Below are 13250 nucleotides of genomic sequence, written 5' to 3'. Positions count from 1 at the left end.
ATTCTCATCTACTGCATAGAATGGGACTTGTTGGCTATGGGTTGGCAAGGGAAGGTGTTAAGGGCAATATTATGAGATACTTGGGATGCCCATTGGGGGTAAATGCGTTGTAAGAAATCATCCAATTGAATATCAACACACATTGCAAACAAGATTGTCTATTGGAAATTACAAGCATGGCCTTTTCATGTGCAACTTAAGGTTACTCAAAAAATCATATTTACCCATGATTTTATAATACTTAGCATTGCTTCCTTGAATATCAATTTGGGGAAAGTCTCACCATCTATTCATTTCATGCTCTAAAGGAGAACTCTATACATTCGAGCATCTCTCAAGTTTCTTGGAATCATATTTGTACACTTTTAAAAACGGGGAATGCTATCAGATGTAAAGACTCACATGATAGCACTATGATTGTCTTTTTTTAAAGTTGTGTTGATTAGCAGCCTTAAGTTTCTACAATGAGATATTGATATTGATTAGCCTATCAATCTCAAACCTTGCATGCTATTGACTCACTTAGTTCATTCTTAAAAAGTCGTGCTTAAGTCTTGTTTGCATCCGGTTGTTGATTGCTTATTACAAGCCACTCTCTCTAAGTTGAACTACTAGCTACTTGTAAGATATTTCATGGCAAGGGAAATAGCAAGCTAGACACATGTTGAATAGAATGACAAGGTTTGGGACAATTACTATTGTTGATAAACGTTTACTTGCATGGAAAACCTTCATGTCGTTCTAATCAATTCAAGGGTTTTGTCATGTGCCTAGAAGTTATCATAACATATAGGAAAGTATTTTAGCATCCTTGCATATTTAGCAACCCTTTTCTCATCTACACAACTAGATAATCCCTAGTAAGTTTGAAGACTTAAACAATTGTTGATGCAACATGTAGTCAATCAAATATATTCTTTGCTTGTGAGGGATCAAGATTAGCTAGCAATGAGGACAATTGTGTTTGGATTTCCATAAAGGCAAAGCTTGGTGGAAATCCATGGTGATGGTGAGCTACCTTTGTAAAAGCCCCTTCAAATACAATGTTTTTATTTAGAAAATGTTCATGGGTGACCTCCCTCTTTCTTTTGCCTTATCAAGGTGCAGTATTTTCCCATAGTTCTTTCTTCTTTTGTACTAAAACTAGGAGTCGTTCTTGTTCGATGGGGAGTAAGATATGGTCTCTTTTGTCTATTGTAAGGGGTGATGTAATTGGAGCTACCATACGGTTGCAAGGTTGGTTTTTTGAAAAACACAAATTGATGAATCTTGGGCGGTCACATGTGGAGTGTTTATCATTTTTTGCATTATTGGGACTATTTGCATAACTACATCTAGAATGCGTTCATCTTTGATTCTCATTCTAGAGTGCACATTCATATCGCCCAACTCAAAGGTCTTCACTAGCTATTTAGCATCATACCCTTGCAAGCATCCTTTCCAAGGATAATTCAGTTTTTTGGCATGTTATGGTTTCTTCAATTTCTTTGACATCCATATAGTTCGCTTCTAACTCTTGTTATTTAACGTTTTTTAGCAATTAATACAATTACCCTCTGTGAAGGGTTGGCCCGTGCAGAGGGGGGAGAGAGAGAGAGAGAGAGAGAGAGAGAGAGAAGGGGTGCAGCTCAGTATGTTGAATGCATGGTGCCCAAATGATCTCAAGTTCAATTCCCGTAGTTGTGCAATCATCTAGTAATAGGAATCAAGAAAAAGAGATTGAGCCCGCATCTGCGAGTTGATAAAACAGAAGGCTTACCACTAGTGTAGCCATTTGATTATATGCACACACATACACACACAGACTCATGTCATCAACTGCTTACCAGTTATTAATTTGATCCCTGAACACAGAAATTGCTATACCAGTCCCCCTACTGTATCATAATCTCAAGTGGAAGAAAACACCAATATAAGTCCAACAGAGAAACTCCATAACATCCCTCCTTACATAAACGAACCTCAGATGGACAAACCCACCAAGTAACTTTGACTGATAATCAACCCACCTGGAAAATCGAAAACCAGAGAGACCTTAATTCTCTATAGGGTGCTAAGCACATTGGGGTAAACAAGAAGGTAGCCCAATCCCATGACCCCTGTATGACTCGTCGTTCTGCTATAGTTGGACTGCATAAACAATGATTCACCAGTTGAAACTTGAACTGATCCAGGTTCTGGATAGCAAGTAGTCATGCCCACTATATAACCAGCCTCATTGCCAACTTCTGTGCCATTACCATAAAGTGGTGAAGATTTGCAAATCTCACGTCCATCCTTTCAAGAAAAACAAACCCAGTTAGCAATCAGTCTTTTCCTGGAAAACAAGAAACTAAACAATGCAACTCAATAGTTAGTTCACACAACATATTTCACAATAACAAACACAATCACTCTTTTCCTGGAAAACAAGAAATTAAGAAATGCAACTCAATAGTTAGTTCAGAGGACATACTTCACCAAAGAGGGCAGTGCCAACTCCTCCAGCATGCTGATGCGCCACAGCATAAATGACATCCCCCCCAATAGGTATGCTCATAACGGTTTCTTGTATGTGCACACAGTCATCAGTATTTTCGGTATCACAGGACGGAACATCATATTCAACCTGTTTTTGTAATGATCAAATTTAGATCCATAATCAATAAACATTCCAAATGCAGTATTGGATGTGTGACGATGCATGTCCTACACCTGGTTTTAAGAAAGGTACACATTTTGTCTTACGGTTACATGCAAGTGTGGAAACAAGGCTCAAGGGGAAGTAACTTTAGTTATAGATGCAAATTACTGATCCATGTCAGAAGTGCTTTTGAGGATATGTTGATATATGGAAACAGGTTTGTGTGCACTGATGAATTTCACATAAAGATTGCTCCTAACATGTGTCTCCATACACCTGCAGGAATGAATTAAATTTGCAACCTCAAAAACCTGCGTGTTACCTTGCAGTAGGAGCCTTCATATGTCACATCCAAAATGTAGACTTTAACTGGCAGAATACTTTCCTCCCAATCCAGGTAATGTACAGTATACTGCAGATAGTAGGTTCTAGCTTCTCCATTATATCCACTTTTGAGTTGGCATTGAGTCCCATCATAGCAACACAATAGACCCCCGATATATCCATCCCTCAGGGCCTGGCCATCTTCATCAACTGTCACATTGTAAAGATCACACCTACACTCCAAGCATCCATTGGGATCCACAGTGCCTCGTGTATCAATAGCATGGACATTGAGAAGCCAAGCTTCTTCCTCATAAGTTCCAACCTCAATAGCATAGGGACCTGGGATATGTGTATTGGTAAGGCGTGTCTCAGATCCAAGACCAAACAGCTGACTTAAAGAATGATGGGGACAAACACCATCATTGCCCAAAATGCTTGATGAATTAAGGTGCTTGCTTGAAGCATCAAAAAATCCGAGGTTATGCATCTCAGATTGATTGCCAGAGTAATAATTCAGAACCACCCAGTGATGCAAATATACATCACTCAAAGGTACAGAATTCCCATCTTCATCAACCACTTCTGCATCAAAACCTTTAATCCCAATATGACCTGTAGGAAAAGGTACTCCATAGTAGTACTGATTCTGAACCTCGCCAGGCTTCAAGGTAAACGCAGGAGATCGGAAAGTCACAGACTTCAATGTCCCAGCAGAACTGGCATGGCTAGATGCTGAGATAAAGAAAACAAGGGCCAAGAGCACAATAGGGTAACTGCTTGTACCCATCTCTGGCAGATAACTGTATGAAGTCACAAGAGATGCAATCATCAAAACAGAATACAATTTCGTCTGCAGAATCCTGCAACCAGAGCCTTCTAATACAGAACATAAAACTAGAAAGACAAAGACTAGTGTTTTGAGTTAGACTAGTGTTTTGTTTAAGGTGCTTGGAATCCTGATGCATGTGAGATTGATGGACCTCCTCTTGCACAACACTACTAACTGTGGCTAGACAGCTTGTTCATTCAAGTTATACTGAAGTTCTGTAATCCTGATAAATGCGACAATTGATGCACCTCCTGTCATGCAATGCGTCCGTGAGGCCAGTGTCAAATAATTTGGTCCTTTCATGTTTGCTAACGAGGAGGGGGTGTACTCTGAGGTAACTGAATCATCTTTGGTGTTCCCCACCCGTGAGAAATTTAACAGTAAGCGTTTGGAACAGATTCCAGTAAAATTGACAGCATTTGGAACTAATTCTTTAAAGGAAATCTCATTTCATTTGGAACTCATCATAAATTCAGACGCTTACAGACTAGCACAGACTTTGTTTGCCACTAGGAAAGACTGAAGATGCTGAGCAGCCATTCAATATGACTTCTGCCGCAGATTTATATGATCAAGATTCAGTCTAATTCAGTCAAGCATTCACAAATCGAAAGATGTGTCAAACTTCAATGGAGACACAGCCTGAAGAAAGGAAATAAGAAACTCAATAGAGACATAGCCTCGTGGAAAACAAATACACAAACTACAATCCTGGGAACATGCCTTAGGACTGTGCAATGACCTCGATTGTTCTTCTTTGCGACAGAATAGACCGGAACCCTTCTTCTTCCGCCCCCTGTCCTCGTCTTTCTGTTGAGAGTTGGCCGAACGACTTCTCTTTGATTCTAATAGTGCTCTTCTTCTTCTTCTTCTTCTTCTTCTTCTTCGCTTTTTCTCGTCTGTGACGCAGCGGCTGACGACAGAGCCTTGAATCATTCACTCGACTTGGTTTTCTCCGTCACAACAATATACCTAATAGAGTATAAAAGCCATACGATAAGAGTCCTTTTGTTCGCACCTGCAGACACATTGACGCTTGGCACAAAGGCACGATGATCATACTGATATGGCATCATCCATGGCCTCTTTTTATCTGTGCACCTGCATAGATATTGACGCTTGAGCCCTGTCACAACATCTTCCCATGAGAGAACTTTCATTCATGCCATAGAGTTTACCCCATGCCAAGTAGAATACCCCCAACACCTAAATTAAGCCAAAACAAGTGAGATCATAGTGTGATTAGTCTTTTCATTGCTTTGATAATTTGCATTATTCAATTGGTTGTGACATAAGCACATACATCAATAAGCATTCTGGGCCCTCCTCTTGTGAGCCTATGAAGATTGGTAGTGATCATACTTAAATTGTTTATAGAAAGAAGTTTTCAGCTAGTTTGAGAGAGATGTTCTCACCATATAATGCTCATATGTATCGAGGTTGTATCTTATCTTCTTATTCATATGCTTTCTCGCTTGATGGTTTTTACAAATTCTCCTTCTTTCACATGTGACTTTCTTAAAGCATGAAACTTGCACAAGTTCATAGTGAATATTGTACAATCAAGTGGCCATTGATAACTTGACCTTTGCTTAGTTGTGTGGCAATTAGCTCTTCGGTGATAGAAGCATGCTTGGTGAAGATAAATTCAAATTCTTCCCAAGAACAAGGAAGGCTTCTAACAACCATTGGTATGCCTTCATTCAATATACCTAGGTCAAGGTGGTCATGGCTATGATTGAACAAGGTGAAAGTATTATTAAGACAGCAGATGTTATTGACTATACTGTTGCTTGTATCAACAGCCATGTCCACAGCGAGTTCTATCATGGAGGGTCTAAAGTATGTGGGCAACAACTCTGAGGGTGGTTCTAGTTTAGTGTGACATACTTGCGGCATACTTTTACCTGACCTCACTGGAGGTTTTGCTTGATTGTTATTGTGTGTCGCAGCAAGTTATGTGGTGGGCATGATGGTAGCTTTGGGTGGAGATTGGTCTTAGGTTGGGAACATATTTGAATTGGAGATGGTGTGTGAGCCCCCTAGGGCTTGAGAAGAAGTGGAATCTAGGATTTTATTATTGACAACTTCTTGAGTGGCTTGAGTTGAGGTCGTTGAGGAGGCTATAGGTTCTTTGTGCTAAAGCTCCCATTTTTGAGCAAGTGATGAAAGTTGATGGTGTTGAGACACTCTTGTGCTTGATTGTGATGGCGTTGAAGCATATTTAGATTGTGCCAGAATGGTTGGTGTGCCCTATTGTCTTGTGCTAGAGGAGAGCACAATTTTGAGTTCTACAATAGATTTTGTCTTGTGCTAGAGGAGAGCACAATTATGAGTTCTACAATAGGGGTATTAGAGTGAATCGGTTTGCTCTCTTGCTGTTTGCATGGTGTTGGGATGGCCATTGTGATGTGTGATCTTTCCTATGAGTGTTGTGGGACCCTCGAAAAGCTAAATCTAGCAGTCACACTCGTAGAGCTGCTATGCTCGTAGTAGGCCTTTGGAGACCCATTGCGGCCTTGCATGTGCTCGTTTACCATAATGTGAATTCTTTTGTTTGGGTTTATGGTAAGAGGTTTGAGGTTTTGGATCTCCTTGTAGACTGAGCTTGGAAGGGATTAGACTTACCCTTGGGGACCCATTTGGTTTGGTGCTTTTGAGTGTGGCCAACTTACTCACTAATTCTTGTTTACTTTACTTAGCCTATTTTTTTTATCATTTAGCAGTTTTTTACCCCCTCACTAGAGTTGGTGTGAGATATCAACATTGATGGCATTACATGCACTGTAGAAGCCTAAGTGCCCTTATTGAAAACCATTATGATATTGACATTTTCTAGGGCAAGGTGGATGCACTAGGCCACATAGTCAACATTACACTAAGTTTGTTTTTTAAAGACTCAACCCAATAATGTTTCCTTTCCCACCACCATGTTTTAGTAGTCTGTAAAAAAATAATCAAGAGGCTTCAGTCTTGATGGTAATCATGACTTTGCACTTTCCTAGTAAGGAGTAGGGTGTTTTCCCATATGGGTCAACTTTAACAACGGTAGGGATCAACTAGGGATGTCCTATTTTGGACCAATCCTCATAGGTTAGTATGTTATTGTCTATCCCTTCATCAACTAGTATATCAAGGACATGGTCTCTTTGGGTTGTGATTCTTAGCCTCAAATAGTATTGTGCTATGGGTTCTTCATTTTCAAGTCAACCTTAGTTATGGATACTACATGTATATTTATAGGTGGTAATAGCATAAGGGTCTCTTCCAATGGGTGCACTAGCAAGTAGTATTTCTTAATGCAACTTCTATTGAAAAAGCCTATTGTTGGGGGTAAAGGTGCCTCTTCCTAGCTGCCCATGTATTACTACACTGACATTAGCCACCACTGCACACTACAAGTGGTCGGCGCCCGCCATCACCATCACTTTATTCTTTATTCTTTTAGTGACTATTTGAATAAAGGAAGGCCTAGTCACACATTGTGACTGTTGGAGTTCCCATTTGTGTCTCTCTCTCTTCTGACTCTTGCTCTCTACCATAGCTCACTTCCAAGCAAGCTTTGATCCTTCTCACCTTTCAGTTGGTATCAGAGCTTTGGATTAGAGCTTGATCATAGAGCTTGGCCTGGCATCACTTTAGCCCGGATTGAAGACCTAGAGCTTGGAGCTTCAATGCCAGCCATGGCTTCTTCTTGCCAAGGTAAGATTTCATCTCCCGCCTCTCCCCGATCCTCATAGGCTCTTTGAAGGTGTTCCTTGGCTTCATTGGGCATCTTGTATGCCCCCATTTTCCCCCTTATCCTCAGCATAACCAGCAAGCCCCACATTAGCAACTCACGTTTTTTTGTGCATATTTCAAAATTTGGCTTAAAAATCCCATTTTTTCTCATATCTCAGGCATCTGGAACTCGATTTAGACAAGGTAAGAGTCTACCTTAGGGTTTTGACACGCTCTAAATGCAACTGCTATGTCAGATTTGCCAAATTCTGATCACAGCATTTTATGCAATAGATATGAGTTGATTTACAGCAAGAAAATGCCATGCTCTTAGCTTATGGATGCTCCCGAGGCTTGCTATTTGATGCCTAGATGCTTTGGGGATGTTTACCCAATGTTTTGAGATGCTTTGGGACTTGGTTTGAGCTTCCATAACTCAACTTATGCAGGGATTTACTATTGTACATTGTGTTGAGATATCGAGCTCCACTCGTGATATGCCAGGGTGACCGTTGTGCGTTTATGTCACCGACTTGTTAGTTGCAGATGTGGTTGGTACACCGCCCATGAATAATAACTAGATGACAGCTATCCTTATCTACTCTAGTACGTGGTTCAGTTAGTATGCCACCTTAGTTAGTTGAGTTTGGTTTGAGACCCATATATAGGGTTCTTCTATTTCTTTGTATAAGAGTTCTTTTGGCTTACACAACTAAGAAAAGGAAAACTATTTTCAGCCTCCACCTTTGTGTGTATTCCCCCATTGTGTAAGTGAGAAAGCTACAAGTGAGACTCCTTCCTTCTCTCCCACAATCTTGACATGGTATCAGAGCCTTGTTCGTGGTAAGGAGCTCAAGAAAGCAGACCAAGTTCGCGGTGTTCTGGTAAGAGGACCAGTGTTGCTTTCATTTTTCTGGTTTGGGAGCAAGTCTCTGCAGGTAGCACAGCCGGAAACTACAGGAGTGCATTGTCTCAGATTGAGACACCCTCCGCGGTGTGGCAAGAGGGCACTATATGCTGTGGGAGCGGGCTTTAGCCCTTGGTATCCCTGTTTTTTTTATTTGAGGCCATTTCGGGGCCTGTTTTGGAGATGGAAGTTTTCTGCACGCACTCAGGAAAAGGCCTTGTTTTATGTTGTGCGACCACTGTTCTACAGATTGGTGAAAAGTTACCGTGGAAATTGCATCGTATGCCTATGTGTAGAGACATTGGGAGTTACAGAATCATCCTTGTTGCGTGTTGATGCAAAATCGTCACTAGGAAGTGACTGTGTGGTCAAATACCACTTTCGTCAGTTTTGCAGATTTGCCCTTGTGAGGCTGAAGCTGTGTTTTTTACAGTGACAGAATTTTTTGCAGTGTTCTGTAATGGCATCTGATTCTCTTTCACAGATTGTCACTGAAAAGCTTGACAAGAACAACTTCCAAGCATGGAAGTTTAGAATGACGAATTTCCTTATGGGAAAAGGATATTGGGAATTTGTTGCAGGAAATGAAAAAGAACCAGTTCTTCCTGATGTTCCCAATCAACACCAAATGCAGGCATTTAAAAGATGGCATAAGAGAGCCAAAAAAGTTATGTACTGGCTGTCTATCAATATTTCAGACTCTATGATTGTGCATATTCAGGATGCAAGTATGCCAAAGGAGGCATGGGATACTTTGTCAAAAATGTATAGCACAAATATGCAAGCCAGGAAAATGTAGCTCAAGCAAGAGTTGCACAATGTGCAAAGAGAAAGTATGAGCATCAATGACTACCACATGAAGGTGAAGAAGATTACAGATGCACTTGCTTACATTGGGTCGCCAGTGGAAGATGATGATTTAGTTTCTGTGACCTTGAATGGTCTAGGAAAGGATTATGCACAGTTCCGAACATCCATTTCCATCCGTGAAAGATTTCCTGATTTTGAGGAGTTGATTGCTCTTCTAATTTCTGAGGAGCAGAGAAATGGTGGTGCATCTTCTTCAGGAAGAACTTCAAAAAAAACTGTCTTCTACTCAAATGCTGGAAGAGGTAGAGGCAGAGGTAGAGGAGGCCGATCTGGAGGCCGTGGTAGAAATCAGAATATGCAGCAAACTTAAGAAAACCAGTCCTATGGAGGAGGACGTGTTAACTCTAGAGGTAGGGGGAGCCAAAGAGGTCGTGGTGGATGGCAAAGAGGCCAAAATGCAAATAGCAATGTTGAATGCTACTACTGTGGTAAAATGGGTCATATGGCTAAAGACTGCTATAAAAAGCAGAATGACATCATGAATGGAAAACTGCAACAAGGAAATTATGCATCTTCTAGTAGATAGGGTGATGACAGAAATGAGCATTTGTTTATGGTGTAGCACATGAACAATTCTGTGACAAGTGTAGAAGAAAGCAATGAAGTGTGGTATGTTGACTCAGGTGTGTCAAACCACATGACAGGTCATGCAGAATGGATGCAGGATGCAAGGAAAATGGAAAAACTAGGATTTGTGGAGACTGGTGATGATATTGCACATCCTATTGTGAAGATTGGAAAAATTCCTTTGTCTATGCAGGATGGGAAAAAGAAATACCTGTCCGATGTATTTCCTGTCTCGAATATCACCAAGAATCTGGTTTCTGTTGGTCAAATGGTTGAGCAGGGCTTGCAGGTCAAATTTAATCCTCATGGATGCTTTGTTGAGGATATGAAAAATAAAGGTCGCTTGATAGCAAAAGGAAAGAAGAAGGGCAGAATGTTTATGTTGGATGCAGACATGCCTGAATTGAGTGCAACAATGTTTGCACATGGGACCGGTGTAGTTTTGCAGATATTGATATCTGGCATAAACACATTGGTCATGTTAATGTACAACGACTTAAATCAATGCAGGCCCAAAATATTGTTGCAGGATTGCCTAAATTCAAGGTTGCAGAAATGCATAAGGTATGGGAAGCCTGTCAATTTGGAAAATAGGCAAGGAAACCATTTCCTAGACATGTTCAAGAGAGTAAGAAGTCATTGGAATTAATCCACTCTGATGTGTGGACTACTAAAACTGCATCTATTGGAAGCTGTCATTATTTTGTCACTTTTATTGATGACTATAGCAGAAAAGTTTGGGTGTATTTTATGAAAAAGAAAAGTGAAGTTTTTGGGAATTTCAAAACTCTTAAAGCTATAGTTGAAAAAGAAACAGGCCTGCAAATAAAATGCCTAAGGTTAGATGGAGGGGGAGAGTACCTCTCAAATGAGTTTGCAAGGTTCTTGCAGGAGCATGGCATAAAGCAGCAATACTCATGTAGTCATACCCCACAGCGAAATGGAATTGCAGAAAGAAAAAACATGCATATTGGAGAGGTATCTCGTGCCATGCTCAATGAAAAAGACCTGCCAGATTTTTACTAGGCTGAGGCAGTTGCTACAGTAGTCTACATAATGAATAGGACTCCCATTGCAGCAATACATGGCATGACTCCAGAGGAGAGGTATACTGGTAGGAAACCAGATATTTCTCATTTGAAATTTTTTTGTTGCATTGCCTATGTTCATGTGCCACATGAGTTGAGATCCAAGTTGGATCCAAAAGCTGAGAAGTGCATCTTTATTGGTTACTCTCTACAGCAGAAAGGGTATAGATGCTATAACCCTTCTACTCGTAAGTTTACAGCAGTGAGCAGAGATGTTGTTTTTTATGAGATGAGTAGCTGGTATAAACCAGTAAATGTGATTGATAATGTAGATGCACAAAATGGTAATGCTGCACAGAATTCACAGCAGCAGTCACAAGATATTAGTGGACCTTGAGTGTCCTCTAGCAGTGGTTCACATTCTTCACCATGGATAGGCAGATTAAGATCAAGAGAATCTTCGCAAAGCAATGCAGATAGTGGTATGCAAGTATCACGAAAAGAAAAAGAGAAGGTAGATCAGCCCATGTTTGATGTGAATGTAGGTCACTCTTATGTGGATGGTGAATCCAGTGGCTCAGAACAGAGCATTGATGATGAGTTGGGTATTCCTTCTATTGTTATACCTAGAGTAAGGAAGACCAGGGATGTTTTGAGAGCACCTGGAAGTGAGTCTACTTTGCGTAGGTCTACCAGAGCTAGGTATCCTGTGGATAGGCTGAAATATGATGGATTTACAGCCATTCACTATGCCTATATAGTCAAAGAGATACAGGAACCAGAACCCACTTCTTTTGAGCAAGACATGGGAAAAGAAAAATGGGAGAAAGCCATGGATGAAGAAATGGATGCTTTGGAAGCAAATGCTACATGGGAATTGGTACCTTTGCCTAAAGATAAGAATGCAATTGGTTGTAAGTGGGTTTATAAGGTGAAGCACAATGCAAATGGTTCTGTGAACAGATACAAGGCAAGATTAGTAGTCAAGGGGTATGCACAAACATTTGGCATTGATTATGAAGAAACATTCAGTCCGGTTGCAAGGATGGCAACCGTAAGAGCAGTCATTGCTATGGCTGCATCAAAGGGATGGTCTTTACATCAGATGGATGTAAAGAATGCCTTCTTGCATGGTGATTTGCAAGAAGAGGTCTATATGGAGCAGCCACCAGGTTATGTGCAAACTGTTCATCTTGAGTTTGTTTGCAGGTTGAAGAAAGCCTTGTGTGGCTTGAAACAAGCACCTAGAGCATGGTCTGACAAGATATGACAGTATCTTGTCACTATTGGCTTTCAGTTTTCTAAGGTAGATTTCTCACTTTATGTGAGAAAAAAAAAGAAAGGTATTATATTGCTTGTCATTTATGTTGATGATTTGATTATCACAGGTGATAATGATAAAGATATCCTTCATGTGAAAATGCTATTGAAGCAGAAGTTTGAGATGAAGGATTTGGGAGAGCTGCGTTATTTCTTGGGCATTGAGGTGATAAGACCACCAAGTGGGATATGGTTCTTGTAGAGGCAGTATGGATTGGACATGCTGTCCAAATATGGGATGACAGGCTGTAAGCCTATTTTAGTTCCTTTGGAGCAGAATGTAGAGCTGACCGCAGATGCATGTGAGCTTCTGGAAGACCCTACTATGTACAGGCGCATAGTAGGAAGTTTGATTTATATGACTATTACCAGGCCAGATTTAAGCTATGCTGTTGGATTGGTAAGTCAGTTTATGTAGGCTCCAAGAAAACTGCATTTGGATGTGGCTAGACGTATACTCAGGTATGTGAAGTCCACATTGGAGTATGGACTATTTTATGAGACTGGGATTCAGATACAGTTGCATGGATACACTGATGTTGATTGGGCTGGTAGTATTTCTGATAGACGATCTACCAGTGGGATATGTGTTCTCTTTTGGAAGTGCTGCAGTCACTTGGAGCAGCAAGAAACAGCCTACAGTTGCCTTGTCGAGCACAGAGGCTAAGTACAGGGGTGTAGCAATGGCTGCATGTGAGGTAGCTTGGTTGCATAAGCTACTTTATGATATGCATCAGCCCACAGATGGGCCAGTTGTCATTTATTGCGACAACATGAGTAGTATACACTTGGCAAATAACCCAGTATATCATGCTAGAACAAAGCACATTGAGGTGCATTATCACTATGTGCGGGAGAGGGTTTTACTAGGTCTTATTGATCTAGTTTATGTCAACACAGAGGATCAGGTAGCTGACATATTCACGAAGGCATTCCATCGATGACAACTTGCAGATAGACTACAAGAAGAAGATAAATTAATGAGTTCACTATGTTTGTTTTGAGAGCGTGCAATGGTTATGTGAGAGGTAGGCATAGCTGCATTTCTTGAACCTGGTG

At 40.7% G+C, this 13250-nt stretch overlaps 1 protein-coding gene across 3 annotated transcripts; it reads right to left on the bottom strand.

Annotated features, from left to right (window-relative positions):
- Positions 1-1732: 1732 nt before the first annotated feature.
- On the bottom strand, positions 1733-4696 carry LOC148040830 (stress up-regulated Nod 19 protein). Of its 3 annotated transcripts, none has more exons than XM_087668080.1 (4): positions 4522-4696; positions 2946-3750; positions 2456-2608; positions 1733-2277 (listed from the first exon to the last, which is right to left on the bottom strand). In XM_087668080.1, the coding sequence occupies exons 2-4, from the start codon at positions 3735-3737 to the stop codon at positions 2044-2046; spliced, it is 1179 nt and encodes a 392-aa protein (XP_087524206.1). In that variant the 5' UTR covers positions 3738-3750; positions 4522-4696; the 3' UTR covers positions 1733-2043. The 3 variants fall into 3 exon arrangements, with proteins under 3 accessions (XP_087524206.1, XP_087524357.1, XP_087524280.1); XM_087668231.1 differs by having other exon boundaries at positions 4503-4661; XM_087668154.1 differs by lacking the exon at positions 4522-4696 and adding an exon at positions 4264-4414.
- Positions 4697-13250: the final 8554 nt, after the last annotated feature.

This window comes from Lygodium microphyllum, chromosome 1 (assembly GCF_053477565.2).
Source record: "Lygodium microphyllum isolate KBCC chromosome 1, Lygodium_microphyllum_v1.1.10, whole genome shotgun sequence".
NCBI classification, from domain to species: Eukaryota; Viridiplantae; Streptophyta; class Polypodiopsida; order Schizaeales; family Lygodiaceae; genus Lygodium; species Lygodium microphyllum.
The sequence above is the reverse complement of the archived record's forward strand: the minus strand, read 5'-3'. Positions and strand labels throughout refer to the sequence as shown.

Excerpts from the sequence above, each read along its gene's own strand:
- LOC148040830 (XM_087668154.1), bottom strand. The coding sequence starts at position 4,319 with ATGGCTGCTCAGCATCTTCAGTCTTTCCTAGTGGCAAACAAAGTCTGT. Across the intron at positions 3,751-4,263 it reads AACAAAGTCTGTGCTAGTCT|TTATCTGCCAGAGATGGGTA; the intron begins GTAAGCGTCTGA and ends GACTTCATACAG. Across the intron at positions 2,609-2,945 it reads ATGAAGGCTCCTACTGCAAG|GTTGAATATGATGTTCCGTC; the intron begins GTAACACGCAGG and ends TTACAAAAACAG.